Source organism: Caretta caretta, chromosome 21 (assembly GCF_965140235.1).
Source record: "Caretta caretta isolate rCarCar2 chromosome 21, rCarCar1.hap1, whole genome shotgun sequence".
In the NCBI taxonomy this organism is placed as follows: domain Eukaryota; kingdom Metazoa; phylum Chordata; order Testudines; family Cheloniidae; genus Caretta; species Caretta caretta.
Genome location: NC_134226.1, coordinates 9259464 through 9287260, shown reverse-complemented (window position 1 = coordinate 9287260; position 27797 = coordinate 9259464). Strand labels below are relative to the sequence as shown.

The window sequence follows — 27797 nt, the reverse complement described above, 5'->3', positions numbered from 1 at the left end:
CTCCCCTGAACTCAGTGCGAGCCCCGCATTTTAGAGTTTATTGAAGGTTACGTTTGAGTCTGACCTCAGAGTAATCCCATGGAAAACTATGAAGTGATGCTGGCACAACCAAGATTGGGATCTAGCCCTAACGGGGCACCCTCTCAGCCAGGTTCTCAACGGTGGGGTTGGGAACTACCACAAGGCTCCGACCATCAGGTGCCAACTCAAATCACTAGCGAGCTGAGCGATTCTGGCCCAAGCACCTGTGTCTGATCGTCAGCACATTGTGTCGCTTAGCTTCCTCAAGGAGCGTATGGTGAGGAGAGGGTTGGGGGATGAAGGGACGGAGCCAATGAAAGGGACAATCCAGAGGAACAGAAGGCCACAGGTTGGAGTCCTGAAAGACAATGGAGAAGGGCCTTTGCACGGAGAAGATGGATCAGGCCCCTGTGCCCTGAACCTGTTTCAGACGAGGAAAGAGATGAGGTGATAGGGCTGTATTTCCCACATTAGTGGCTATTAAATACATTTAGTGGCTTGGAGAAATATCTGGCAATTTGACTGACCCAGGGTGGCTCGCACCATTCTTCCCACGTCCCTCTGGCCTGAGCTAGAGCTCTGCAGGGCAATAGCATGGGACACCTCCCTCCGCACTGGGTTACACAACTCTGCGGTCCCGATTCATTGGGCATCTTCTGAGAGCCTCACCCCATGGACAGGGTGTGGGTCTCCTCTCACTGCGTCCCGCGCCCCCCCGCCCGGCACTCCATGCTGACACCAAACCTCACCCATCATACACCCAATCTCTTCCCTCAAAGGACGGGGGAAAGCAGCCTTCATGCTAGGAGGAAATGCTCTAAAGCTAGTGCTGTTCTCAGTGACTCAGGAAACTAGAGGAATCTCTTCTCATTCCCTCCCACTTTTCCGAAAAGTCCTCTCTCTGTTCTCTGGCTGTAAACATGTCCTTCCAGCCACAGGAGGGGAGCATATCAGTTCCTTTTCCCTCCCTCCCACCCCGCCCTTTGGCTTGCCTGTGGTTTTGCATCATCATCTGCTAATATTGCAACACACTGTTTACCTCAGTCTTGTTGCAGCTTTGAGGCCTTTCTGAGAGTTCCCACCAGGCTGCTAGGGAATCTGACAAATCAGTCAGGTGACTGGCTGCTCTGATTCCAGCAGGCACCAGCGAGGCACCCTGCTCTCAGAAGTACAAAGGATGAATCAGCAATTCCCTCCCCAAGCGAAAACTCACCCACATTAAACACTTGATTGGCTCATTTTTCACCACCGATGGCACAAGTACTGGCAGTAAAATCTATGGAGCTAGCCCCAGGTACAATGGTGAAGCCAGCCTGGTCAGTTTCACTTTCTGTTTCTGCTAAGTTTCCCTTCCTGGTTCTCATGCAACAACTGCACCCTTGTTTCAGCTTTCAGCACTCTAGGGGGGCAATTTAAATCCAAAACAGAGCTCCCCACACATCACAGTGATGGGGGAGGACGACGGATAGATTAGATGCATGCAATACAATAAAATCTTTGTTTAGGAATCCTGAAATAGTCTGGGATTCCTTCCTTTAGCATAAATGACTACCTATAACTTCAGTTTCAGGATTCTTTATAACTGAAGCAAATTTTCAATAATAAAAGTGGGAAGACACTTAATCTGCATGAAACATTAGTGACCCTGGGTCTTGGGATTTATCTAGACAAGAAAGTTGCATCAGCTTAATTTAAGGTATGAACTTAAACAGATTAGACTGTAAGATCTTTGGGGCAGGGGCTGTCTTTTTGTTCTGTGTCCGTGCAGTGCCTAGAACAATGGGAGCTGGGTCCCAGACTCAGACTCCCAGCTGCTCCCGCAATACAAAAAATAATAATTTAGTTCAATTGGTCACACCCCTGTGTGAATACGCTTATTCCAATAAAAAAGTGACTTTTTCAGTTTCACTTCCATCAACTGGGAATAGGTTTCACACAAATCAGGCTCAGCCACTCAAACCAAAACAAGACCATCAACCAGGGCATTCACACGAGTTATGTATAGTAGTTTAAAAACCGATTTAAGTTAAACCAGTGCAATGTTCCCATGTAGACAAGACCCAAGAGGAGGGACATTTGAAAGGCATGGATAGAGAGATGCAGAGAAATGCAATGAAATCCATTTCATGAGCATTTCCATTAGGTTTGAGCCCACCTTTCTTCTTCTATTGGACACGCTACCCTGGCAAAGTCTTTTTAAATCCTGGGCGCCTACATGCAGTTCTCCATTACAACCGTGGGACCACAGCAATGTCCGTAGGCACTGCACCAGCACTGCATTTGGCCCTAAATTGTTCGAATTTCTTAAGTATATATTTTTAAAAAAAGCTTTTAAAAAAGGGGAAAACCACAAATCACTGAATTACTACACCAGGTGTTTTGCTTCCAAAATTAAAACAGAATAAAATTACTCCAAAGCCTCGTGCCAAGTTTGCTACACCATTTAAGTCCATAAAAGTAAGGCTTTATACTACATAACCTGAGTTAAAGCGTAAGCATATCTAATAACCCCCCAAAACCTGCTGGATTTTGCCCTTGTTAATCATATATATGATGAAAGCTGATAATAAATAATAATACCTCGAGAGTAACTTTTAGCCAAGATCCTCAAGTCACTTTAAAAATAGTAATGAAATCTCACACGTTCCCTGGGACGCAGTTACGTATTACCATCCTTATTTAGATGGTATTATTATCCCACTTAAGAAAACCGAGGAACTGACAGAACAGAGAAGGAGGAGCACTATCCTGGAGTTAACCTACCCAGCCTATGAAGGCCTCCCCAAAATATATTTCAAGGCTGGACTATGGTCTAGATTCACAGATTTTTTTTTTAAATCAGAAGGCATTTGTGATCACCTAATCTGACCTCCAGTATAACACAGGCCACAGAATTACACTTCTGTAACACAGACTCATAGACTTTAAGGTCAGAAGGGACCATCATGATCATCCATCTGACTTCCTGCACATTGCAGGCCACAAAACTTTGCCCACTCACTCCTGTAGTAGACCCATAATCTCTGGCTGGCTTCAAAGAATGTGTGTCTGATTAAAGCACATCTTCCAGAAAAGCATCCGGTCTGGATCTGAAGACACCAAAAAATGGAGACTCACCACTAATTTGTTCCAATTGTGAATCATCACCATCATTAAAAATGCATGCCTTATTTCTAATGGTCTTGTAGTTAGAAACAGAGCAAGTTAATGACAGAATCTGGAAAAGAATTCAGGAGTCAATTCAGCACCTTTCAGAGTAACAGCCGTGTTAGTCTGTCTTTGCAAAAAGAAAAGGAGTACTTGTGGCACCTTAGAGACTAACCAATTTATTTGAGCATGAGCTTTCGTGAGCTCAGCTGTAGCTCACGAAAGCTCATGCTCAAATAAATTGGTTAGTCTCTAAGGTGCCACAAGTACTCCTTTTCTTTTTGCAAAGACAGCACCTGTGGCCAATGCTAAATTCTCTTAAACTTTTCTGAAGTTACATTCTACTGAACTTCTTGTACGGGCAATCATCGCCATAATACGAGCACTTAATTAGCATAATTATCACCACCATAATACAAGTGCTTCCCAGACATGCACTAAGCAATATGACTAACATCTATCACATGTGGTTCTTTCTCTCTCTCTCTTCCTCTATTCACGGGGAAACTGTGTGGCATTTTTCTTTCTTTATAATGTACTATCTATAGGTGCATTACTTGTTTACATCAGCAAAAGCAATGTTGAAATGCAAAAAATTCAAAGAAGTTTGTAAAGAACTTTGGCATTTTTCAAGGAGACGGGCGCTATATAAACATGAGATATCGTTGCTATGGGGCACTCAGCAGATGGCAATGTAAAACTGTGTAACGTGGGGTGGGGGGTTCTTAGTGTGGGTGCAGTGTCTTTGAAGATATGCTATATTTGTACTAGCTTTTTGAGGCAAATTACCTGGAGGGAGCTGTTGCAAACAGCAAGGAGGATTGGTCTCTGCTTTGATCTCTCTCTTTCTAGAGTTAATTCTCAGTGCAGGGTTACTTCTGGAGAACAGGACATAGGTGTTTGGTCTGAGATTTCTGAAAGAAGGGATTGCCTTTATGCCGTTTGTGACCACCTGGGTTCCCAGACTAGTGTGTGTGTATATGTAAATAAACAAGTCACATTATGAAAACGCGCTGTCTCTGTCTCACTGATTTCTCCTCCAAAAGGAAACCTGCAAGGCCTCAAAATCTGTCAGGAGGCAGAGGCATGACATTATTATAAATCACAGGGGATCTTCCGGAGATCTTACTGAGGAAGATACATGGAGAAAAAAAAGCTAACTCATACTTCTTGTCACTGTGATACATCAGGAAAAAAAAATCCCTTTGTCTTCCAGCGCATTAAAGCCCAAACCTCTCTTTCTGCACTTCAGAAAGCATGTCCTGCTATTAAAATAAGAACAGCAAATTTGGACTCTCTAGCATGGCCCCCCTCCAGCTTTCATCTTCCTCTCAGTCACTACATGGCTCACCAGAAACATTTCCTGGGAAACAGCCCTCAGCCAACTGGGAAGTGGGACAAGGCAGTGGGAATCGCCTTCTGGTGATTTCCAAAAGTGGGAAGAAGTGCTAACAAGCTTCTCCATGCTGATGCAACACAATCCTAACCTAGAAGGTGCTAATACGGTACGGTTGGGGTACCGTGGTTTCCCATGCTGGCACAGAGCCCTGTAGGCATCAGTTGCCTTCCAGAGGCTGGTGTGCCATTCAGAGAGGCCCCAACTGCAACAGAGCCATCTCTTGTTGTCATCATGGGGAAATGCAGTCTCCATATTCATCCAGTCTTGGGCTTCCACTGAAACCATGTTGTTTCCCCCAACATGACACCAGGCTTAAACTATGACCTGAGCGGACTGTCCACACCTGACACAAGAGAAATCCAGTTGCTCATGCAAGCCTAGGTTCTCCCCTCCCCGACATAGTGTGCTTTACCAATATCGACCATGAGTACAGGGACAATTGTGTTGTCTAACTACACCATCCACAGCTTCAAGAGCTGGTACCCCGGCACGTCTGCTTGCCTGCTGTATAGCCCAGCAGCAATGCAGTGCTATGCTAGATGTGCTCCAATCCTCAAACCAGGCACTCTTTTACAATACCGTAAAACACGGAGTATATCAGCTTCTGCAGCTATAAATTTCCTTGTAAATTTCCAAAAGCAAATACAGCGCCATGGCAGGCCCTGACCGGAAACAGTGACCCTGAGCCAACATGAATCAGACCCAGGAAAACACAATCCCATGCTTTCTCCAGCCAGCCTTGCCTTTTTGCACTGGGGATTGCAACAAAGAGAGGCGTCCTGCCATGGAAAAAAAAAAATCACAGTTCCTGACACCTTGCCAGACTTGAAATAATGAAGTAACCAGTATCATTGACAGGCAGCATCGGCTAGTGGCTCAGGCACCAAACTGGGACTGAGGAGAGCGAGGCTCTACCCCCAATTCTGCCAATAACCTGCTGTCTGATCTCCGGCAGGTCACTTCCCCTCTGTTTCCTCTCCCACCCTTTTCCCTCTAGGTGCTGCCACAATAGATATGTGTAACAATAACAAACATTACAGTAGATCTCTGCCCCCTGGATACAGCTAGATTACCCCACCCACAGAAAACTTACCCTTGGGGCTCATATACCCATGACAAGGAAGCCTCTGCATTAAGAATAGGCCAGGATACCCTAGAGTCTTCACTCCCACTGACATGACTTCCAATTGCCCACATTCTCTCCTACCAGTATAATCCAGATCCTCCTCAGGATCAATGCCAGCAAGTGCCCTCAGCAGACTCTTTCTGCCAACTGGTACTGCCTCCTTTCTCGAATATGAGAAAGCATTATTGGTTAAGTGAGGAAACAAAGGGATGGATGCTCCAGTCCCTGATGCCTCCTGTCTGGGAAACACACTTACCCAGGACAGGGGGTTTGTTAAAGACTAAGGACTTGGCCCTTCAATATCAAAACTCCCATTGATTTTTAATTTCTGGGGGAGCAGCCGTAGGTTCTCGAGGGGGAATTTCTGTGGGAACCCTTTGATGAATTATCAGCAGCATGTTGCAGGGTATCAAAAGCCTGAGAGCTGTTAAGTCTAAGAGGCCAAAAAAATTACTGGTGGAGAACTCCAGCTGGATTGGTCCTGAGTACCTGAGAGGTCGTCTCTTTCTCGCTGGAACCCCCAGTGCCCAGAATGGCTACATCCCATCAGAACAATGCAACGATTGACCCACAGGCTCATGAACGCAGGAGACAGAACTTTCACAAGAGATTAACCTAGACTGTGGAACTCACTGCCTCATTCCTTGCACTCCCCCAATCTCTCTGTCGGTCTGTATCCACCTGTCGTCTCTTGCCTTATACTTTACTGTAAGCTCTTTGAGGCAGGGACCATCTTCTTGTTGCACCTGGACAGTGCCTAGTATAACTGGGTCCTGAGCAATGACTCAGGCTCCTAGGTACTACCACAGTATATAGATAATATAGAATAGTGAGATTAGACACACAGGCCTCACTGTGCTCAGAACTAAATGCAAAACTCGGCTCTAAGACTCAGCTTCCTCTTAGTAATCATCTCATGCACATATCTCACACACACACAAAGACAGACACAACACAACCACAAGAACATGCAACACACCCACTTTCAGACACACAATTAATCAGGCTATTTCTCCCACAGGCCAGGAGGGAAGAAGGAAGATTTTCAGTATTATTTCTAAACACACTTGGGGAACACTCAGATGCTGTCCAAACGTTGGCCATATAAGCACCAAGATAGACCAAAATCGGGATTGTCAGCGTTGCTGAAGGAAATCTATATGAAGAAAGTCAGACTCACCCTAGTTTTCTGTGTTTAATGGAGGCCTTTGCCCCTCAGCTAGTCTCGGGGGGTGGGGAGGAGGGTTTACAAATAAGCCCTATCTCTGGATGGAAACAAGGAGAAAGTGACCAAGAGCTAGCAACACAGACACTGATGGAAAGGGGGAGCTGGATGGCCCTGAGAGGGAATGAGTTTGGTGGTGTCAGTCCAGTGCCTTGCGGGCCCCCTTCCAATTCTATTCCAAACAGGTTCCTTTATTGCCCTCCTCACAGCAGTGTGTGGGCGCCTTCCAGCTGGGCATTAAATGACATGACTAACAGGTGTGGTTCGCTCACTCTCTTATCCTTACCCAATAGGGAGAACTGTGCCTAGAGTGGAGAGTTTTGTTTTGGGGAAGGATGAGCTTTTTTAAACCTCTGCCCTGCTTTGTGTTCACATCAGAGAAGGCAGGCTGAAGAAACGCATCTTGCAGTGGAAGAGGAAGATGGTGAGGTCTGTGACCATCCTTTGTTCCTGTGGGAGTTTGTTCCACCCCTGTACCTGGCCTCGTCAGCAGGGAAAACAACAAAATAGGCCATGCTCTCTAGGGGCCCCCTTAAAAGCCAGTTGATGCATCATGATGGAGAAGCTTGCCCTGCCACGGCCCGGGCTGTACTCTGAACTAGAAGTGGTTGTTCTCCAGGGCTGTCATTCTAGCAACTTTCACTAGGACTAAATTAGCTTACAAGAAATAAGAGAACACATCAGTCTGCAGTTCACCACCTAGGCTCCTCTCCAGAGCCTCCCTGTCGGCTACAGGTACTGAGAGACGCTATAAACCTCAGCTAATCATGTCATTAAAGCAATAACAAAACCCCTGGGAAAGCCATGCTGAGCCAGCGCTCCAGAGAGCCGCAAAGAGCTGAATGCATCTTAACTGTCAGAGCACCCCCAGCACCACGCACAGCCCAGGGCTGGCATCACACCACATGACTCAACGAGCCAGGCCAAGGCACCACAACGCTGCACAGAGCTTCCCAGCACACCACACACAGTCATGCCACGAGACAAGAGGTCAACCAACACATGCCACAGCCAAAGCCATGACAGGAGAGCACCGGGTTTCCCAGGCTGAGCCCCAGCAGGGTACTTCTCGGCAGGTGGGGAAAGGTTGCAAGGGAAGCAGAAGGGCATTTACAAGAGTGGCCCTTCAACCCGCTGGGGAAGTCCCTTGCATTGCCTCCACAGCCTCTCGGTGTTAAATTATACAATAGGTTTTGCTGCCGGTGCAGGTCAGGCTTTACCATTACATCCTCCAAGCACTGCGGCTGACCTCCACCCCCAAACACACACACTATGACTAATCACTTCAGTTCCTAGGAAATGCAGGGCTCTCTCTTCCCTTTCCAGACAGCGTTTCAGAGAGTTTGCTGTCTCCCCTGGCCAGCTTTGCAAAGCTCATTGCAGGGTAGGAGACGGAGCCCGATTTCAATCGCTGGGACACGTGCGCAGTGGACCTGCTGCTCTGGATCGAAAAACGGAGGCTTCAAACAAAGCACCCGGAAACTGGACTCACGCTGTCCCACAAGCCACACCTTGGTGCAATTTCCTACTGATAAGGGCAAACCCTGGAATCAGGCAAGCCCAGTGTCCCTTTGAAAACATCCCTGACCTCCTCTGCAAATACCCCTGATGTTAGAGTGTGCGCTTTGCAGTTGTGTGTCTATAGACACACAAGCTGACCTGCTGCCCTTTTGCTCACCCTCTCAAAAGGTGACTGGCCCACAGCACACACACTGGTCCCTAATACAGCAGGACCCTCTACAGAAAGAGCTCAAGCAGCAGTGACAATGTTCAGATACCACAGCAATCATCATGGGATGATTGGAGAGGAGGAACTCTCTGGGGCAGAGAATGTCTTTTCTGTACTATAATTAAATAATAATAAAGTAGAAAGATCCACACATACATTTCTGCGTGCGAATACAGAGACGGGTATAAATGCAACAAGTTCCTTGAGTACATGCACTAGAGATGGGCAAGCCATTTGTAGTGAACAATCAGACACATGAATGAACCCAATATGTTGGGGAAGAGTCAACACGGCTTTTGTAAAGGGAAATCATGCCTCGATCAAGCTTATGCTCAAATAAATTGGTTAGTCTCTAAGGTGCCACAAGTACTCCTTTTCTTCATGCCTCACCAATCTATCACAATTCTTTGAGGTGGTCAACAACCATGTGGAGGAGGGTGATTAAGTGGATATAGTGTACTTTGGCTTTCCGAAAGCCTTTGACAAAGTCCCTCACCAAAGGCTCTTAAGCTAAGAGAGCAGTCATGGGATAAGAGGGAAGGTCCTTACAGACAGGAAACAAAGGGTAGGAATAAATGGTCAGTTTTCACAGTGGAGTGAGGTAAATAACAGGGTCCCCAAAGGATCTGTACTGGGACCAGTGCTGTTCAACATAATCATAAAATGATCCGGAAAAAGTGGTGAACAGTGAGATGACGAAGTGTGCAGATAATACAAAATTACCCAGGATAAGTTCAAAAAGCTGACTGTGAAGAGTGACAAAGGGATCTCACAAAAGAGGAGGACTGGACAACAAAATGGCAGATAAAATTCAATGTTGATAAATGCAAAGTGATGCACATTGGAAAACACAATCCCAGCTATCCATACAAAATGATGGGGTGTAAATTAGCTGTTATCACTCAAGAAAGATTTTGGAGTCAATGTGGATAGTTCTCTGAAAAACATTCGCTCAGTGTGCAGCAGAACCCAAAAATGCTAACAGAATATTAGGAACCATTAGGAAAGGGAGAGATAATAAAACAGAAAATATCATAATGCCTCTATATAAATCCATGGCATGCCCACAGTTTGAATACAGCATGCAGATCTGGTGACCCCATCTCAAAAAAAGATATGTTAGAATTGGAAAAAGCACAGAAAAGGGCAACAAAAGCGATTAGGTCTATGGGCCAACTTCCATACAATGAGAGATTAAAAAGGACTGGGACTCTCCATCTTACAAAAGAGATGACTAAGGGGGAACAGGACAGAGATCTATAAAACCATGAATGGCATGGAGTGTTATTTACCCCTTCATGTAACACGAGAAACTAGGGGTCACTCAGTGAAATTAATAGGCAGCAGATTTAAAACAAACAAAAATAGTTATTCACACAGCACACAACCTGCGGAACTCATTGCCAGAGGATGTTGTGAAAGCTAAAAGTATAACCGGGTTCAAAAGAGAATTAGATAAGTTTATGGAGGATAGGTCTATCAATGGCTATTAGCCAAGATGGTCAGGGGTGCAACCCCATGCTCTGGTTGTCTCTGCTCCGACTGCCTGAAGCTGGGACTGGACGATGGGAAACTCGACAAATTGTCCTGTTCTGTTCATTCCCTCTATGCATCTGGCACTGGCCACTGTCAGAAGACAGACTATGGGCTTGATGGACCATTGGTCTGACCCAGTCTCATCATTCTTATGTTCTTAACAATTCATTGCAAGAGCTCAGCCCCTTTTTTGCGTTTGCAGATTATTCACCACTAAACACGTCACTGAACCGCTTGCTAAGGATTGCGCCCCGACTACTGCTTCAAGCACTTGGGATTCATCGCTTGCTTTTGGTCCTGCACGATTGGTCACCTAAGTCACATGGTTTCTGCTGTCCAATTGGATTATTCCCAAAACCTAAAGCGCTTTCAACAATGGTCACTCCATAGCCCTACAAGTATAGGGCTTTCCCCTGCTGCCTGCTCTGTGGTTAGCCTGCAGGGCTGTCAATCCAGCCCCTTTCACCGACATGAACTCTACATACGTACAAGTAATCAGTTGACCAGTAAGTCCCTGATCCTGCAGTTGGATCCACTCAGCCAGAGCCCTAAGCATGGAAGTCCAGCCCACATGGATCTGATTGCAGGATCCGGGCCTTAGTGGTCCTGTTCTAAATGTCTTTGAATCTGAGAGGCAAATGCTCTGGAAATAAAGCAAGCCACTACTGCTATTTCCTAGATCCACCCACCTGAGAGAGAGAGAGCACGCACGTGCGTCATGTTTAGGTGTAGATCCAGCAACCATAAACAAAAAGTGCAAAGAGAAGCACTGAGCAGGGATCTTTCCACGCATCCCCATTCCAAGCCCCCACGCACAGGAGCCTTGTGGCATGAACTCAAATAAACAAGGCAGAGGAAATTAAAAGGCAAAAAAGCTAACCATCTACCATCTGTTCAACTCTCTTCAATAAAGTCTCCAGGCCCTCAGAGAGGCAAGAAGCAACCCAAAATCACTGCAAACAATTCAAGGAGAAGCACCCTGGTCACATGAAGAATCTGTTGCATTTTAAAAGAAACAGTAATAAAAAAAAACACATTTTTTTAAAGGGAAATTTCCCCATCATCTGACTTGCTGAGGTTCAGTGGAATCAGGAAACATGCCGGAGGGTTGTTGCAATCCTTCCTGCTTCACAATGAATTAATCAGAGGCTGTAGTTGCACCCAATCTGAATTTGGCACAGTGCGTTCTCACCACTAAGAGCGCAAGACTGGAAGCCAGGCATCCCTGCGTTTTATCTCTGACACTAACACAATGAATTGCTTATCGAGTGACCTGGGTCCAACTCACGGCTGACCTGTACTTTGTGGAGTCATTTACACCAGCGCATCATGGATATGAAAACCACACCAAATCAAAAGGGCAGCATTTTACATCCACTCTACACTGGTGTAAACAGCAAGGTGCAGCAACAGCAAATATGGATTCCCTGCCTCAGTTTCCCCACCAATAAAATGGGGATTAACAACCCTTGAAGTCAATGACAATCAGTACAAGCAAAGGTTTCAGAGTAGCAGCCATAGAATCATAGAATATCAGGGTTGGAAGGGACCCCTGAAGGTCATCTAGTCCAACCCCCTGCTCGAAGCAGGACCAATTCCCAGTTAAATCATCCCAGCCAGGGCTTTGTCAAGCCTGACCTTAAAAACCTCTAAGGAAGGAGATTCTACCACCTCCCTAGGCAACGCATTCCAGTGTTTCACCACCCTCTTAGTGAAAAAGTTTTTCCTAATATCCAATCTAAACCTCCCCCACTGCAACTTGAGACCATTACTCCTCGTTCTGTCATCTGCTACCATTGAGAACAGTCTAGAGCCATCCTCTTTGGAACCCCCTTTCAGGTAATTGAAAGCAGCTATCAAATCCCCCCTCATTCTTCTCTTCTGCAGGCTAAACAATCCCAGTTCCCTCAGCCTCTCCTCATAAGTCATGTGTTCTAGACCCCTAATCATTTTTGTTGCCCTTCGCTGGACTCTCTCCAATTTCTCCACATCCTTCTTGTAGTGTGGGGCCCAAAACTGGACACAGTACTCCAGATGAGGCCTCACCAATGTCGAATAGAGGGGAACGATCACGTCCCTCGATCTGCTCGCTATGCCCCTACTTATACATCCCAAAATGCCATTGGCCTTCTTGGCAACAAGGGCACACTGCTGACTCATATCCAGCTTCTCGTCCACTGTCACCCCTAGGTCCTTTTCCGCAGAACTGCTGCCTAGCCATTCGGTCCCTAATGTTAGTCTGTATTCTCAAAAAGAAAAGGAGTACTTGTGGCACCTTAGAGACGAACAAATTTATCTGAGCATAAACTTTCGCGAGCTACAGCTCACTTCATCGGATGCATCGGAAGCTTATAAATTTGTTAAGTCTCTAAGGTGCCACAAGTACTCCTTTTCTTAGTACAAACATAGGGGCTCACACTAATGGATCCCAAAGCAGAACTGGGGCCTTCTACTTCAGAAGGGGTTGGTGAGTACTAGCTAGTTAAGGTTCGCAACATGTTTTGAAAACATGTTAATACTGCAGGCAGATTAAGGCTGACAGTGTATCTTCCTTTGTGCCCGGAAAGTGCCTGCAGCTACCACAATGTGAATAAAACAGTAGGGTAATAGCAGTGCTAAATTAGGATTATGAATGCTATTAATAATGAACTCACGGGTTTAAAAAACAGCTCTAACAGCCCCTTGGCTCTGGTTTGGGGCGTGTGTTCAAGGTTCTAATCTTGAAACGGGATCTGCACGGGCATCGCTCGCCTCCCAGATACAAGGGCAGGATCAGGGCCTCAGATTATAAACATCTGGTGTCGAGCCTGCAGCACCAAACGCCCGCGCTCGGTCCTTAGATCGTAAATAACAAAGCACAGGCCCTGGTTGCAGAGTGCGTTCAAGGCACGCCGTGCTGTTGCACCCATCCTGCGCCCGCTGCCAGCCGGGCTCTCCGATGAGCACTGAGTCTTGAGTCATGATTCAGTCTAAACGCCCCACTTGCCATCACACGCCAACCCCCCCCCCCCACCCCGCCCCAGGGAGTTGGCCACCCAATATGCCCCAAACACTGGCCAGGATCAATCACAGCTGGAAGCTCCTCCCTGCAGGGCTTCGCGAGCTGGTTTCAAGCACCGGGCAGGACTTTCCAAAGTTGAGTCCGTCTTTAAAGAAAGCCCCGGGGAGTTATTTCCAGAGGGCGAAAGGAACCAGCACAAAGCTCGGCTGGCCCGGCCCGGCCCGGCCCGGCGCGCGCGCACCAGCGCTGGCTTCCCACCGTAACCAGTTACATAAGATGCAGGAGGCTCACTTTTAATCGGCTTTGTGCGCGGCTGCGAAAGCAGACACCCCCCCCCGCCCACACACACACACACCCCCCTCCTGCTTTCCCCGCTCCCACAGCCATGGGGTGTGCTGGGGGAAAGGGGCAACGCCCCCCCCCGGCTGCGCTCAGCTCCCAGCCCCCGGTTCTGGTACCGGGTCCAGTGTGTGCCCCCCCATCTGCCCATTCGTGCCTGGGGCTGGCCCCGGAGTCCAGCCTGCCCCCTCTCTCCCTGAGCGGCTACAGACCCATGCGCACCCCCCCCCCCACCGGCTGCGCCCCCTCCCCGAGCAGGGAGCCCCCCCTGCCGGTTGTGGGTCCAGGGCCGCTCTCCAGCCCCACTCGGGGGGGGGGGGCAGTGTCCCCCCCCGCCCCAGCTGCGTTCGCCCCCCGGGCTGTGTTGCTCCCGCAGCCGCCCCCGCCCCGGCACTTACCCTCCCGTGAAGGTCAGCGCCCGCCGCAGACTTTCCCCAACTTGCTCCAAGTCCCGGCGGCCCCGCGCGCCTGGCCGGGCACCCGGCCGCTTCCCCCGGGGGGGCCCGCTCCGGCCGCTGCCGCCCGCCCCGCGCCGCCCGCGCTGCCGCCTCCGGCCGGGCTCGTCACCCCTGGGACCCCGGGCGGGCAGCGCTCCCCCCTCCCGCTGTCAGGCACCTTCTCGCCCGCTTCCTCGCGGCACCCAAAAGAGGGCAGCACTCCGCGGCCGCGGGGCATGCCGGGGCGTGTAGTTTTCCCCTACCCCGCGGCCGCGGGGCATGCCGGGGCGTGTAGTTTTCCCCCCCACGCCGCGGCCGCGGGGCATGCCGGGGCGTGTAGTTCCCCCCCGCGGGGCCGGCGGGGGTGGGGTTGGCCCTCCCAGAGCAAACCCCCCGCGCCCGTTGCATGCTGGGACTTGTAGTTTTGTCCTTGTCCCCTGGCATTTTTTTTCTTCCCTCCCACCCCGCAGCATAGAGGCCTGACTTGTTAATTATTTATTTCATTCCACACACACCCACACCCACACATCGCTTTTCTTTTAAATGTTTCATCGTTACTATATTTCCCCCCCACCCCTGATTGATTTATACAGGGAAAGTTTAAAGAGGTATTTAGGCCTCTTGTTGTTCGGGGTTTGTACAGCACCGAGCACAGAGGGGGGGGTCGGATCTGAGACCGGGGCTCCTAGGTGCGACCGCAGTATGAAATAAAATAATAATAATAACACTTAATAACAACAACGAGGAGTCTGGTGGCAACTTAAAGGCTGTTTCCACAGTATGCATCCGGCAGTGAGGGCAGCCTGTCACCCAGAGCAGGAGGGACCTGGTGGGGGGGCAGCCTGGCAGTGGGCGGCCAGAAGCCGGGTGCACACACTGAGCGAGCCTGGGCAGAGCACGGTGGCTGCTAAGGCTGGGACAGTAGCAGTGGGAACTGTGCTGGAAAAGCCCTCCCTGTCCAGCTCCTTGCTGCCTGTGACCTTCCTGGGGCTCCCCACTGCCTCCCAGCCAGGGCAGGGCCTCCTCTCCCCATAGAGCGTGTCTGCAGCCCCCGGGAAGGCGTCAGGAGGCCGGACTGGAGTCCCCGCTCCTGGGTCCCACCAGCAGCAGCGTGCCTTGGGGGGCAGAGACACAGGCTGGCGGCTGCTCTTATATTGATATAGGTCTGTAGTGTAGCCCTGGCCTGAGTATTTTATTAGGTGTCTAAGTGGGTGCTGAGCTCTTTCGAATCGTTTCCCTGCCGTTGCAGAGCCTCGGACATGGGCGCACCTCAGTCCCTCCTGTTCCCTACCTGCAGCACGTGTGGTCTAATTTCAGTGGGTGGGTGGTGTTGGTGGCCTATGGCAGGGGTTCTCAAACTGTGGGTCGGGACCCCATTTTAATGGGATCGCCAAGGCTGGTGTTGGCCCTGGGCCCCAGCAAGTCTCGAGCCCAAGTTCCAATGCCCAGGGCTAAGGATACATGCCCCCTTGGGCTTCAGCTTTACCCCCCCTCCATGCCCGGAGTGGTGGGGCTCGGGCGGACTCGGTCTTTGGTCTCTGCTCCTGGGGGGTCATGTAGTAATCTTATTGTCAGAAGGGGGGGGTCACGATGCAATGAAGTTTGAGAACCGCTTGCAAGTGTGAAAAATTGGGCAGGGGGTAACAGGGTCCTATATAAGACAAAGCACCTAATAGCGGGGCATCTGGTCACCCAATGGTGGCCTGTGCTATCTAGGAGGTCAAACAACATGAACTGATGGTTCCTTCCCAGACTTTTGATTCTTTGACTATGAAATCTGGTCTATAATGTGTAGTTGGCCTCTGGAACTCCATGCCATAGGAGGTAATAGAGTCAAATACCAGTGGTTAGATTTTTTTTTAAAGGCTGGGCTACTTTTATGACCAATATTAATGTGTATCATTATGCAGATAAGATCTCATTTTAAACTGATCACTGCAGGGTGCTGGAAGGACGTTCCTCCTCCCACGTGTAACCCTGGCCGAGAGCAGTTTGGGAGAGTTCCCCATCATGTGAAGCATCAGGTGTTGGATTTCTGGTCACCTGATTCAGTTTCACACCCCAGTGAAATTAAAGGAATTTTTGTCTTATCTTTACCCTAAATATTGCTATGACTACAGGGCCAGATCTCACTGCAACTGTCTGCAGCTTCCCCAGGTTGGTATTGCAGTCTTTGCTGTCCGGATTACTTCTCGTCAGCCACTAGGTTGTATGCAGTGTTGTTGCACCCTTGTTGGTCCCAGGATATTACAATGACAAGGAGCGGGGGGATATTTTTTACTCTCTCATCAACAGAAGTTGGCCCAATAAAAAGATAATTCCTCACCCACCTTGTCTCTCTTACTTCTAGAGTATCAGTTAGACCGCTAGATGGCAATATAGCAGCACTGATGTCACCTTACATAAGGCATTGCCTACAACTATCACCATCTCCATTTGTTCTATAGGACAAAATCTGGACATTGCAACATCTAGATGTGGGGTTGCAGGTTGGGATGGATTCCAATACCTCCAAACTTTGGGGAACGTTCGAATCCAGAGTCAAGTCATGAAGCTCTGCCCCGCTCTGCTCTCCAATTTATTTGCAAATATACATGAATGATTCATGAAAACATTCATGCGTGCGCTCGAATGGGGTGTGCTTTGGGCACAGTTAGTGAAATGTTCAGGAACAGCTCGTGATTATTCCTGTGTATTTGTGAAAAAGCAACAGACACTCCCGTAGGCTAGTGAACAATCAGCGACTGTTCAGGTGTTCGAGGAGGCTGTGCAAGCTGTTTGCAGCTCAATTCTGCATTGAGGTCCCAATTCTGCTATGTATTTAAGCCCAGGCGTGAACATGGACCTCAGTGGGACTTTAGCATGGGCTTGAACACTTTGCTGTTTGCAGGGGGTCTTAAAGCAATTCTGTGCGTCATACTGCTGCCTCAGCGAAGTGATCATTGATCTGTGATAGCAAAGCAAAGGTTTCTGTACTCTTCACTGGCCTCCTGATGAGACCCTGGCAGCAGAGTCTCCTTCCTCCAGACAACGGGGTGGCAAAGATCCACGGGGTGGGGAGAAGATGGTACATTGAGGCAGAGCATGAAAGGGAAAGGAAGGGGAGCTTGCAGCATGGAGAGACTGAAGCTATAGAGACCCCAATAACCTCCCCCAAAGGCTTTGTGGCAGATGCAGGGTGTCAGCTTGGTTGCTGTTATCTGACCTTGCAGGACCATTACAGGTAGACCCTGAGCATTGTAGCAATAGGTGTTGCTCTCTCGCACTCCCTGGGCAGGAACATCAAGACAGACTTCGAGGTATACATTGATTTTAACAATTTATTGCAGCAAAGGTTATTATTACTGATTGAAAGAAAGAAAAAGAGAGCCCAGAGGAAGGTTAGTTCAGAAGAATCCGTCCACAGGAACTGAAAGGAACAGAAGCATGTGGAAAAAACAGACAAGCTGCCCAGCCCAGCTCAAGTGATGGTCAGGGTGTCTAAGCAACGGTGGCAAAACCGATCCTGTTGTTGCCGATGTTGTAGACGGAGCAGTACTGCCTGAGGAAGACGTCTCCCAGGATCCAGAGGGACTGCCCGTTCTGGGAGGGCAGGTATGTGGGCATAACCCCAGCGGAGCAGTAGCCATTGTTCTGTGAACCAAGGAGGTAGGACATGATGAATGAGGCTCAGAAGGGTTGGGGCATCATGAGCACAAGGTGGATGGGAAACTGAACAAATTACATCCAACCCGCGTAAACACCCCCCTACTTCAGCGCCCTCTGTGGGGATTGTGAGAATGCAAGTGACAGGCTGGGCTGTTACACAATGGGTAAGGAGAAGAAAAACGGGACTGCAGCGTCCCCAGGCCCATACAGCTCTGCTGACACCCGCTTCGTTGCAGGAGCCAGCTCAAAGCTGCCCCCCTCATCTGTAAAATGCGCCACAGGCTTGTTGCTGCCAGCCTGACAAGTTATTTATTTATTATATTGCCACAGCACCTACAAGGGGCTCCACATACTCCAAACACACAAGGGGAGAAGATCTCAAACTTCTGCCTTCTTTATACCCACTGTTTGCATAGCATCAGCCTCCTCTCTAGCTATTCATACAACCTGGCCACTTGTATCCATCCTTCCAGCCATCTAGCACCGTAACTAACTAACTCTCTCAATATGGGTGGGGGATTTTAAAGCCTCAGCTGCTGGAATCTGGAGAAAACATGAGAGTCTAAGCTTTTTTTTTTTCTAAAGTACATTTCTAGTTCTCCTGGTTGCAAAGAAAAGCTTGAAAAAGTGAAGCAAATGTGTCTTAAAGGCTCAGAATTCAAAGGCAAATAAAAAGCACCCAAAATGTATTGGTTTAAAGATCTCAGGATTTGTAAGTGCATTTCATTATATTTACAGCCTCACACATGATCTTTATATGCTTGCGGTTGGCAAAAGTGCAAGTATCTCTCAATCTAGGTATTTATACCACACTCACCATTGCTTTATCTGAACTGCCCACAAATGTCTATTTTATATAAACAAGGAGTCAGAGTCTCTATTGCAAAAAGAAAAGGAGTACTTGTGGCACCTTAGAGACTAACCAATTTATTTGAGCATGAGCTTTCGTGAGCTACAGCTCACTTCATCGAATGCATACCGTGGAAACTGCAGTAGACATTATATACACACAGAGACCATGAAACAATACCTCCTCCCACCCCACTGTCCTGCTGGTAATAGCTTATCTAAAGTCTCTATTGCAGTCCATTCAGCTATACCAGTTTACACCAGCGGAGGATCGGGTGCAAAGAAATCTGTTATTCTTACTCTTCTGTTCCACCTGTCATGATTCTTTGCAGCCCCGAGTCCTGTAGTCTGGAACTAACTCTTTGTGCCTGCTCTTCACTGATTCTCCATCTCAAGCCCAGTCTCAACTGGAAACATCCCTTTTCTCTTTTGCCTGTATCTGCTCATTTTTCTCCCTCTCCTAGTGATTAGCTATGTGGCACTGCAGTGCACTGCACTGTACGATATCATATCATCAGAAATATTTCCACACAGTCCCACTACTGGCTAAGAATCCTGGCTCTCCTCTCTGCCGATCAGATTATAAAGAGACGTCAGAGGAGCTCATCCCTTCCAAACCCATAATACATACGCTGAGGATGTAGGCCGAGGGAGGCAGAGGAAATGAAACTCCATTGATGGTGAAGGAAATGGTGGGCAAGCTCTGGACACGGCTGCAGTCAACCACATACTGTGAAAGGAAAGGCAGGGTCACATGAACTTCCTGTACCAGCAGAGAGCTGGGACTCTGGGAGGGATGCTGTAGCACTGACCATGAGGAGGTTCCCCGGCCTCCGCAGTGCACTCGGCACTTTCAGCAGATAGAAAAGCTGATTATCAGCCTCATTCCTTCCTCCACCCAGGCTCTCATAAACCCTAGGGGGCCGTACTCAGCCTCACCAGGCCCACTGTGCCGTGCTTCTCAATTCCTGGCATTCCATGAGCATAGAGCAGTGGTTCTCAACCTCTTTACCATTGTGGGCCGCATACGCAGCTCTCTGTGTGTTATGTGGGTATCATCCACACAATATATATACTACCTCTATGACCCAGAGGACGTCACAAGGGCCACAGTTGTGTGCTGATTGAGCTGCCAGCAGCCCGTGGACCACGGGTTGAGAACCACTGGCATAGAGATATCATCAGCGACTCTGTAGTGCAGCTGCTCCACCTACCTCGCCGTACTCATTTTCCTGAGCACCTACACCCTGCAGGAAGTAGTTCATGAACTGCTGTGGGATGGTGAGGAGGGAGGTTCCGGTGTCCACGATGGCCTGACAGCCCTGGCTGCACCAGCCTGTTGCCTGTCCACCGATAATGAACCTAAGGAGGAGATAAATGCAGCAGGGCTCACGGTGAAAACGTGGTATGCACTCTCTTTGCTGCACATTGAGCCAAGGGTGCGAGGCTCCCCGTATAAACGAATGGCTTAAGGATCCTTACTCAGCATTGCCTACCTGCGAGGAAGCCAGGCTTCAGTGCTAGCTCTTGGGCCAAGTTATGCCTTGTGTTGCACCCCTGCAATCCCACTGAGCTCTGTGGGGAAGTATGAGTCAAAATAAGGGCAGAATTCAGGTCCTTACTTTGAACCCCTAGAGCCATGAGTTTTCCTTGCTCATGGGGGCATCAATGCATTTTATAGTGAGGATGATAAAGCCCGCTCCTGAGCTGCGTGCAAGGGTCAGACCCAGCGATATGGCCCCACATGTTCAATTGCAGAAGCCCACTACAGACAATGAATGATTTCGAAATCAGGGATCGAAAACTCAACTCACTCATCAATGCCGATCTGCCAGTACAGCTCTTGAGTGACAGGAGCCCAGTGGATCTGTCCGGAATAAAATCTGCTGTCTACTCCTCCAAAAACGACCTCCCCACCGTACTGAGAGCTTGGCTGGCTGTGAGCACAAAGGGAAAGTATCAGCTACACACAGTAATCTCTAAATGATCTACCAAAGACACTGTATATCCGGCAGGATTAGAGACTTTCAGTAGCTCTCCAGACTTAAAAAGTCAAGAACATCGTTCCCTGCCTTGTGATGAGGATTTGTCAGCATACAGAAAAGCCCCTTCTTGATTGTCTTTGGTTTCTCAACAAAGCACATGGGTCTGAGACAGATGGACAGTTAACACAGGGTGAGGGTTGGGGTTTTAACTCAAGGTAAATTAAATGTAAACACGCAAACAAAGGAAGCGTGTCCCTCTGGCTCTTGACATTACCTACATTCACAACACAATACAGCCAAGACCAGTGGAGTGCAAGGAAGGGAGCACCACACGGGCCATCACAACCGACAGTGGTTACATCAAAAGTGATTTTCCACTGAATGCATTCGATGAAGTGAGCTGTAGCTCACGAAAGCTTATGCTCAAATAAATTGGTTAGTCTCTAAGGTGCCACAAGTCCTCCTTTTCTTTTTGCGAATACAGACTAACATGGCTGCTACTCTGAAACCTATCAAAAGTGATGGCGTCCTCAGCTAGAATTTCTACAGCTGATTATGTTACCAGTGAGAAGAGAAAGGAGACACACAGAGAGTGTGGATAGTTGAGGCAGAGAGAAAAAGAGGGGGAAAGAAAGATAAAGAAAAGCAAAGATAAAGCAGGGAGAGAGACGTGAGAAAACAGAGAGAGAGGAGCCAGTGTGAGCTCTTTGGGGCCTGGACTGCCTTTATTTCGTGGCACTGAAATAAATAATAGGATCGATGGATGGATCCATTGCTCCGTTACCTGCTCAGATAGAAACTGAAGATTGGCTGAGAAAGCAGGTTTTTCTGCAGCATCCCTTGCAAAGCCGTGGTAACGCCTCCTACCGCCAGGCTAGGGTAAGCCATACCCAGAATGCCATCAAAATGAGCATAAATGAAGTTGGTGCCAGGCTCGTTTTCACTCAGACCGAACTCCTGGTTGGTGACGGCGATGTTCTGGAGCTAAAGAGAGGGCGGGAAAGTGTCACTAAGCCTGTTTGCAGCAGTGGTGTAGCCGTGTCAGTCCCAGAATATGAGAGAGACCTGGTAGGGGAGGGAATAGCTTTTACTGGACCAACTTCTGTTGGTGAGAGAGACACGCTTCCGAGCTACACAAGAGCCTTGGGTAGGCTGAAAGCTTGTCTCTCTCACCAACAGAAGTTGATCTAACACCAGATCTCACCTCACCCACCTTGTCCCACTGATACAACCTCTGAGGCATGGAGAGGTAGAATGCTTCATGGCTGTCATATGGCCGAGTGGCATCACTTATGCCATTCAAGGGTCTCCTTGTCACCCTTTCCACGAGTGGGGGGCGGGGGCACAGGGAGCTGAGCAGCTACCACAGCCCTCAAGGTGAAGGGAAGCTTCCTCAGCGGTGACTCACACCAGTATTAAGGGACCGTGAAAGGCCTCGGATTAGTAGCCACAATCTGCCCCAGGGCCTGGTTCTCCTCTCACTCAGAACAACTCCATTGTGAGAGGGGAGGCAGGGCTTAGGGATTTGTGGCAGAGTGTCGCCCCAGGGCTCTGTGTCAGTAGGTTTTGGCCAGAAAGATCCTAATGATTGTTAGTTATCACTAGACTGACAACACTTACTGTCATGGTGTCATAGCCGAAAACCCGGTGAGACTGCCACTGCCGTACTGCAACGAGAAGGTCTGCCCGTTGGATGAGTAGGTGGAGGAATGGCTGGGGTTGAATCTTGCGTGGTTGCCTAGAAATACAATGCAATTTTACCAATAGTTGTCCCCCCATCTTGCTTTCCATATAAATATGTATTCACATATTCTGTGGTCTCAGAGTTAGCGGATGGGAGTGGGAAACCAGAGTCCTGGGTTTGAGTCCCACCTCTGAAGGGCCGAAGTTAGGGTTGCCAACTTTCTAATCGCACAAAACCAAACAGCCTGGCCCCGCCCCTGCTCAGAGGCCCCGCCCCCACTCACTACATTCCCCTTCCCTTGATGGCTCGCTCTCCTCCACCCTCACTCACTTTCACTGGGCTGGGGCAGAGGGTTGGGGTGCAGGATGGGGTGAGGGCTCTAACTGGGGGTGCAGGCTCTGGGGTGGGGCCAGAAATGAGGGGTTCAGGGTGTGGGTGGGGGCTCCGGGCTGGGGCAGGGAGTTAGGGTGCAGGAGGGGATGAGGGCTCCGGCTGGGGTGTGGGCTCTGGGAATGAGGGTTTGGGATGCAGGAGGGGGCTCCAAGCTGGGGAGTGGGGCTGAGGGATTTTGGCATGCAGGTGGGGGCTGCAGGTTGAGGCAGGGGGTTGGGGTATGTGGCGGGGAGGGCTTTGGGATGGGGGGTGCAGTCTCTGTGATGGGGCCATGGATGAGGGGTTTGGGGTACAGGAGGGGGTTCCGGGTTTGGGGGGAGGGCTCAGGGCTGGAACAGGGGGTTAGGGCAGGGGTTGGGACTCGGGGTTGGGGCACAGGCTTACCTCGGAGGGCTCCCAGTCAGCAACACAGCTCCCTGCCTGTCCTGGCTCCATGCTGCACCCCGGAAGCAGCCAGCAGGTCCAGCTCCTAGGCGGGGGAGCCAGGAGGCTCCGACTGCTGCTCTCGCGCACAGGTACTGCCTCCCCCAGCTCCCATTGTCCGTGGTTCCCAGCCAATGGGAGTGTGGAGCCAGTGGTCAGGTCGGGGCGCAGTGGGTGCCAGGACACATAGGGACTAGCCTGCCTCAGACCCACAGCACCGCCAACCAGACTTTTAATGGCCCGGTTGGCAGTGCTGACTGGAGCCACAAGGGTCCCTTTTCGAGCGAAAACCAGACACCTGGACACCCTAGCTGAAGTCGGGGAGCTAGGATCCCTGACTCCTGGGTTCTATCTCTGGCTCCATCCCTCCGGTTACCCATCTGTAAATTGGAGACAGTAACACTTCCTGAATAACCACGGAGTTTGTGAGGCCTAAATGATGCCTGGAAAGTGAGTTGCAATCATCTGGTGAAAGGCTCAACAGAAGGGCCAGGTATTCATGATTCGTTATAGGGGCTATTTTATATGTAGATCGGCCTTCAGAATCCAGTTGGCTGTGGCTTCTTGACTGATGAAAATTCGGTATGAATTCAGTTTCTTAGGAATCGAGCTGTCCTGAGGACGTATCTCTGTGCATTAACTGCAGGCTCTAATCACCTAGAAGCAAAATTCTTTAACAGCCAGCCGGGATGGATTACTCACTGCAGGCCTGGCTCTGGCAGTACGTAGAGGGCACCCACAGGTTGGAGGAGCCGGTGTCGAAGAGAACCAGGAAGTTCTGGGGCGTGGTTCTAATACCGATCTCCCTGAAGTAGGATGCCTAGAAAGGGCATATTGCAATATGAATTCCAACAGAGGTTCTGACAGTGAGCCAGTCTGAGCTGTGGTGTAACTCCCCATGCAGCCTGAGAGTTACACCAGGAATAACGCTGGTCCCTTGTACACTCTGGAGAACAGACAGTAATCCCCAAATCAGATCAATTTCCTAATTCTTCAGGATGGTCACTGATGGCTGGGCGCTCACAAAGGGAATGGGACATTTGAGTTCCAGACGCACCCCTTGGCCAAATGAACATGAAATGTGATGAGAAGCCCGTCAAAGATCTTGCAAGTTGGGGGCATCTCCTTTGGCACATGGGATAAGCCATGTCCCTTAAAGATAATGTATCCTGTGGTGACAGGGTCCATGGAAGAGAGATGAACAGAGAGTGATTTGTGTTGGTAGAAAGAAAGAAAGAAAGAAAGAAAGAAAGAAAGAAAGAAAGAAAGAAAGAAAGAAAGAAAGAAAGAAAGAAAGAAAGAAAGAAAGACCATTACTCACATCCATATACGCCATTGGTTCAAAAGCAACATTGTACTGATTGAAACGGTACTTGCTGGCTGGATCGGGTTTGTGGTGCTTCAGATAGTCCACCAGCACTCCCTTCTCCTTCATTACCTCTCGGATAGTCTTGCCTTTCTTGAGAGTCAGTCTGCACAGAATGAAGAGAAGAAGCCAGGGACTCAGCAGGGAAATTGCTCATCCTTCAAGCATTTGCTCATCTAAGGACCCAACCATGATGCTGTTCCCTAAACTTAGGTCCCCCCACAGCTAATTATGTTGCCACTCACTGAGCTTGAGAAGCTGTGGCAATTAAAGGTTAGCCCTGAACTAGCACTCACTATAGACAGGGACTGTTGTGTTTAGCAGCATGTCAGCTGCTGATGGTTAATTGTAGAGTTTGCCCTAGGGTTAAGCATGACTAGCTGTTGGAATGTCCTTGACTTCACTGAGCGTTTAACATAGTATTAGTTACCGCGGCTCTTCGAGGGTGAGTTCTAACACGACCTACTCTGCTAGTGATAAAGCCAGGTATGGCCTTGCCGCATACTTGTGCATTGCTCCAGCTATCTAGCTGGCTAGTGAGCTACTCTGACCACAATCACCACCGTAGCCTCTAAGCTGAGATACTCACCTCACCAGCCCTCTGAGAGCTGGAGGAAAGCCAGGGCCAGGATGAGCCACTTCATAGTTCCTGGTTTCTCCACCAACCAGCTCCTATACACGTTGGGCACTGCAGCAGAAGTGAGTTGAAGTCTAGCATCCCTACTTTTATACCCGGGGCACTGCCCCATGGTGCCCTATCTGTTTATACTTCAGTTTCCCATATCACTGCACTCACCCAAGGTCAAAACTTTCTGTGTGTTTTCTTGCCTTAAGTATGCTAAGAAAGTCCTTACAGCTCCACTGACCTTTCAGTAAAAGCAAGTATAGCCAGTTACAGTAGCATGAGGTGATTAGGATCTGATAAGGAGGAACAAACTTGCCGATAGATTAGGAAGAAAATTGGGGTGATCAAGAAGTCAAAAGACTCAGTTATTTTAGTCACCTCAGTCTAAAGTTTCTTTCAGAAAATAAAACGTCCATTAGATGGTGGGTGTGTTTATAAAATTAAGCAAAATGGATTTCATTTATGAGACACTTCACCAGAGTTTAAATATTTCAGTCCTTGTCCATGCTGTGAGGTGAATTCTGCTCTGATTTAAACCAAAATGAGTCTGGAATAACGCCACTGAAGTCAACGGCATTACAACCAGATTTACAACCTCAATCAGAGCATTCAGCTCCTGTGGCTTTTAAACCATTTAAATGAAAATAACATGTTTTTTAACGTGTTAATGTAAAATTTTTGTAAAGTATTATGCCCTCTTCTAGTGGCTGGTTTACGTATAGGATAACAGCCTACTTCTGTCATTTGCTCACAAAGTTACTCCTTTAGCTCAAGTAGTGGTCGGGGTATGTACTTTGGTGCTGAAGTTTCCAGATTCTAAATACTGTTAAAGAAACATCTCTGACCTCTGCTGGTCTTGATCTTGATTTGACTGAACAAGGTTAAAGTAGGGTTAGAAACAATATGGTCTAGGCTTTACAGGACTGTCTTAGTCAGTCCTCCAAGGCAATCCCACAATGCCATACAGAGCATGCGTTTCTAAACTAGAAAGTCAACCCAACGCCTGTCATCTGATTTCACATACAAATAAGGTGACTGACATATTCATTTGAATGTCCAATGCTTTACATGTATATATGGTTTTGTAATTTGAATGCACAAGCATTCAATTCAATTGTATTTGGGTGCATTGCTGTGTCCAGGCCGATATACCAGGGTCCACGCATTGTTAATCCCATCTGGGCCAGTATAGTTGAGTTTGCATGCTCTCAGCATGGAGAAGGGTTATCCTAATGTAACCCGCACACCTTCTGGGTGTGGTGTTCTGACTGACTTAGTGGCACCAAGACCACTTAAGAGAGAGCGGTAAAATGAGTCTACTCTACAACCTTAGCTAACAGACTTTAGCTTATGCTGTAGACTCATTCACTAAGCTCCAGAGGCCCCAGGTTCAATCCTGCCCGCTGATGACCAGGGTTTGTCAGCATTCTACTAACACATTTTAATCCACACTAAGTTTTTAAAGGCAGTTTTGGAAATTGTGTTTATCAGTCCCCTGCTATTCAGTGGGAGCGGACAGATAAGATTTGTCCTCTTACTCACTCCAAGGAAAGTTATCAGTCACAAATTGAATAAACAGTGGCAAAGGTTCACCTCGATTTACCAGGTATGTTTTGCTTAAGAAAAATCCAAGAAGGCTTTTTAAGAGCTCATGAAACAGAAAACAGCAGGTATGGAGTCTACAGGGCCCAACAAACCCTTGTGTCCTGAGGCACAGAAAAGTGGTAACTTGCTATTTTCATTTCAGCCTCCCCTCTTGCTTCTTCATGTCCCCTTTCATTCACCCTCTCAGCCTGCCTGTCTACCTGCATTACTGCTTACATGGTCAGATTTTTAAGGCTAGAAGGGATCACGATGAGCATCTAGTTTGACCTCCGCCATAACCCAAGCCATAGACTGTACGTCTTTTAGAAAGACATCCAGGCTTGATTTAAACCCTTCAGGCAATGGAGCGCCCACCACGTCCCTAGATAAATTAGCCCAGTGGTTCATTTAACACTCATTTAAACAAGTGCACCTTATTGCTAATCTAAATTCATCTAGTTCCAGTCCACCAATTGAATTTCATTATGTTTATGTTAAAGAGCTGGCTTGCATCTCTTCACCCAACATGGTCTCCGACGCTATAGTACCTGACCACTCCCCAAATATTGAAAAATAGAAATGTCTTAAGTTATTTCCATGGGCCTATGATGATTGCCAAGGCAGGTGCTCCAGGGACAGACTGAGGACTTGCAGGTTCCCCTGCCCAGTGTTGGTGACAAGTGATAGATTAAATCACCTGAAGGGAATTCAGTCTTCAGGCTCCCCACTTCTAACACACTTCTTCAGTATAAAAGTTTGGTCAAGAGAAGAGAAGGTGAGAGAAGAGAAAGAAGTACAATGTTTGCTCACCTCAGCAGTTCATGAACCAGCTCCATTCCTGAAACAGGTTTGCCCTATTGGCTGCAACTGGGTCCTGCTCAGACCTCAAAAGCATCTCTTAAACCATCTTTCCCTGATACCCCAGCTACCTCCATTGATTAGGCATGGGAACCAGTTCAAAGGATTCTGGGAACACATCCAGAAAGGGTTGGCGAGTGGCTGAATGTGGAAGGGGTCAGGGGAATGACAAATACTGAATTTGTCTGTAATTGCATCACATGGGAAACCCCCCTATAGTAATGTGAGATGAAACCTTCCGGTACATGGTAATAACAATCACAAGTTATGCATAATAAACAGTTAGGCTGTTCCTGGTGCCTTGAGCACGATATGTCTCTCGAAGGAGCGTGCTCAGTGAGCCAAAGCCAGCTTTCAGTTACACTCACGTAACACGCTGAAGTAGCAGAAGGGATAGGAGGACACCTGGGCGCTGTTCCCCA

At 48.5% G+C, this 27797-nt stretch overlaps 2 protein-coding genes across 3 annotated transcripts in view; both read right to left on the bottom strand.

Moving 5' to 3' along the window:
• The window catches only part of TFEB (transcription factor EB), a 49223-nt gene extending 35143 nt beyond the window's left edge, over positions 1-14080 (bottom strand). For both annotated transcript variants that reach the window (XM_048826408.2, XM_048826409.2), the window contains exon 1: positions 13922-14080. The gene's annotated coding sequence lies outside the window, so the exon portion shown is untranslated. The remainder of the gene's footprint in view (positions 1-13921) is intronic.
• A 3220-nt stretch (positions 14081-17300) lies between these two features.
• LOC125625050 (gastricsin-like) lies at positions 17301-27353 on the bottom strand. The gene is given in 10 exon segments (XM_048826597.2): positions 17301-17593; positions 19089-19187; positions 19672-19819; positions 20272-20394; positions 21227-21426; positions 22063-22085; positions 22088-22180; positions 23645-23762; positions 24264-24414; positions 27328-27353. Coding segments are annotated over 10 exon segments (1134 nt in total). The 3' UTR covers positions 17301-17440.
• Positions 27354-27797: the final 444 nt, after the last annotated feature.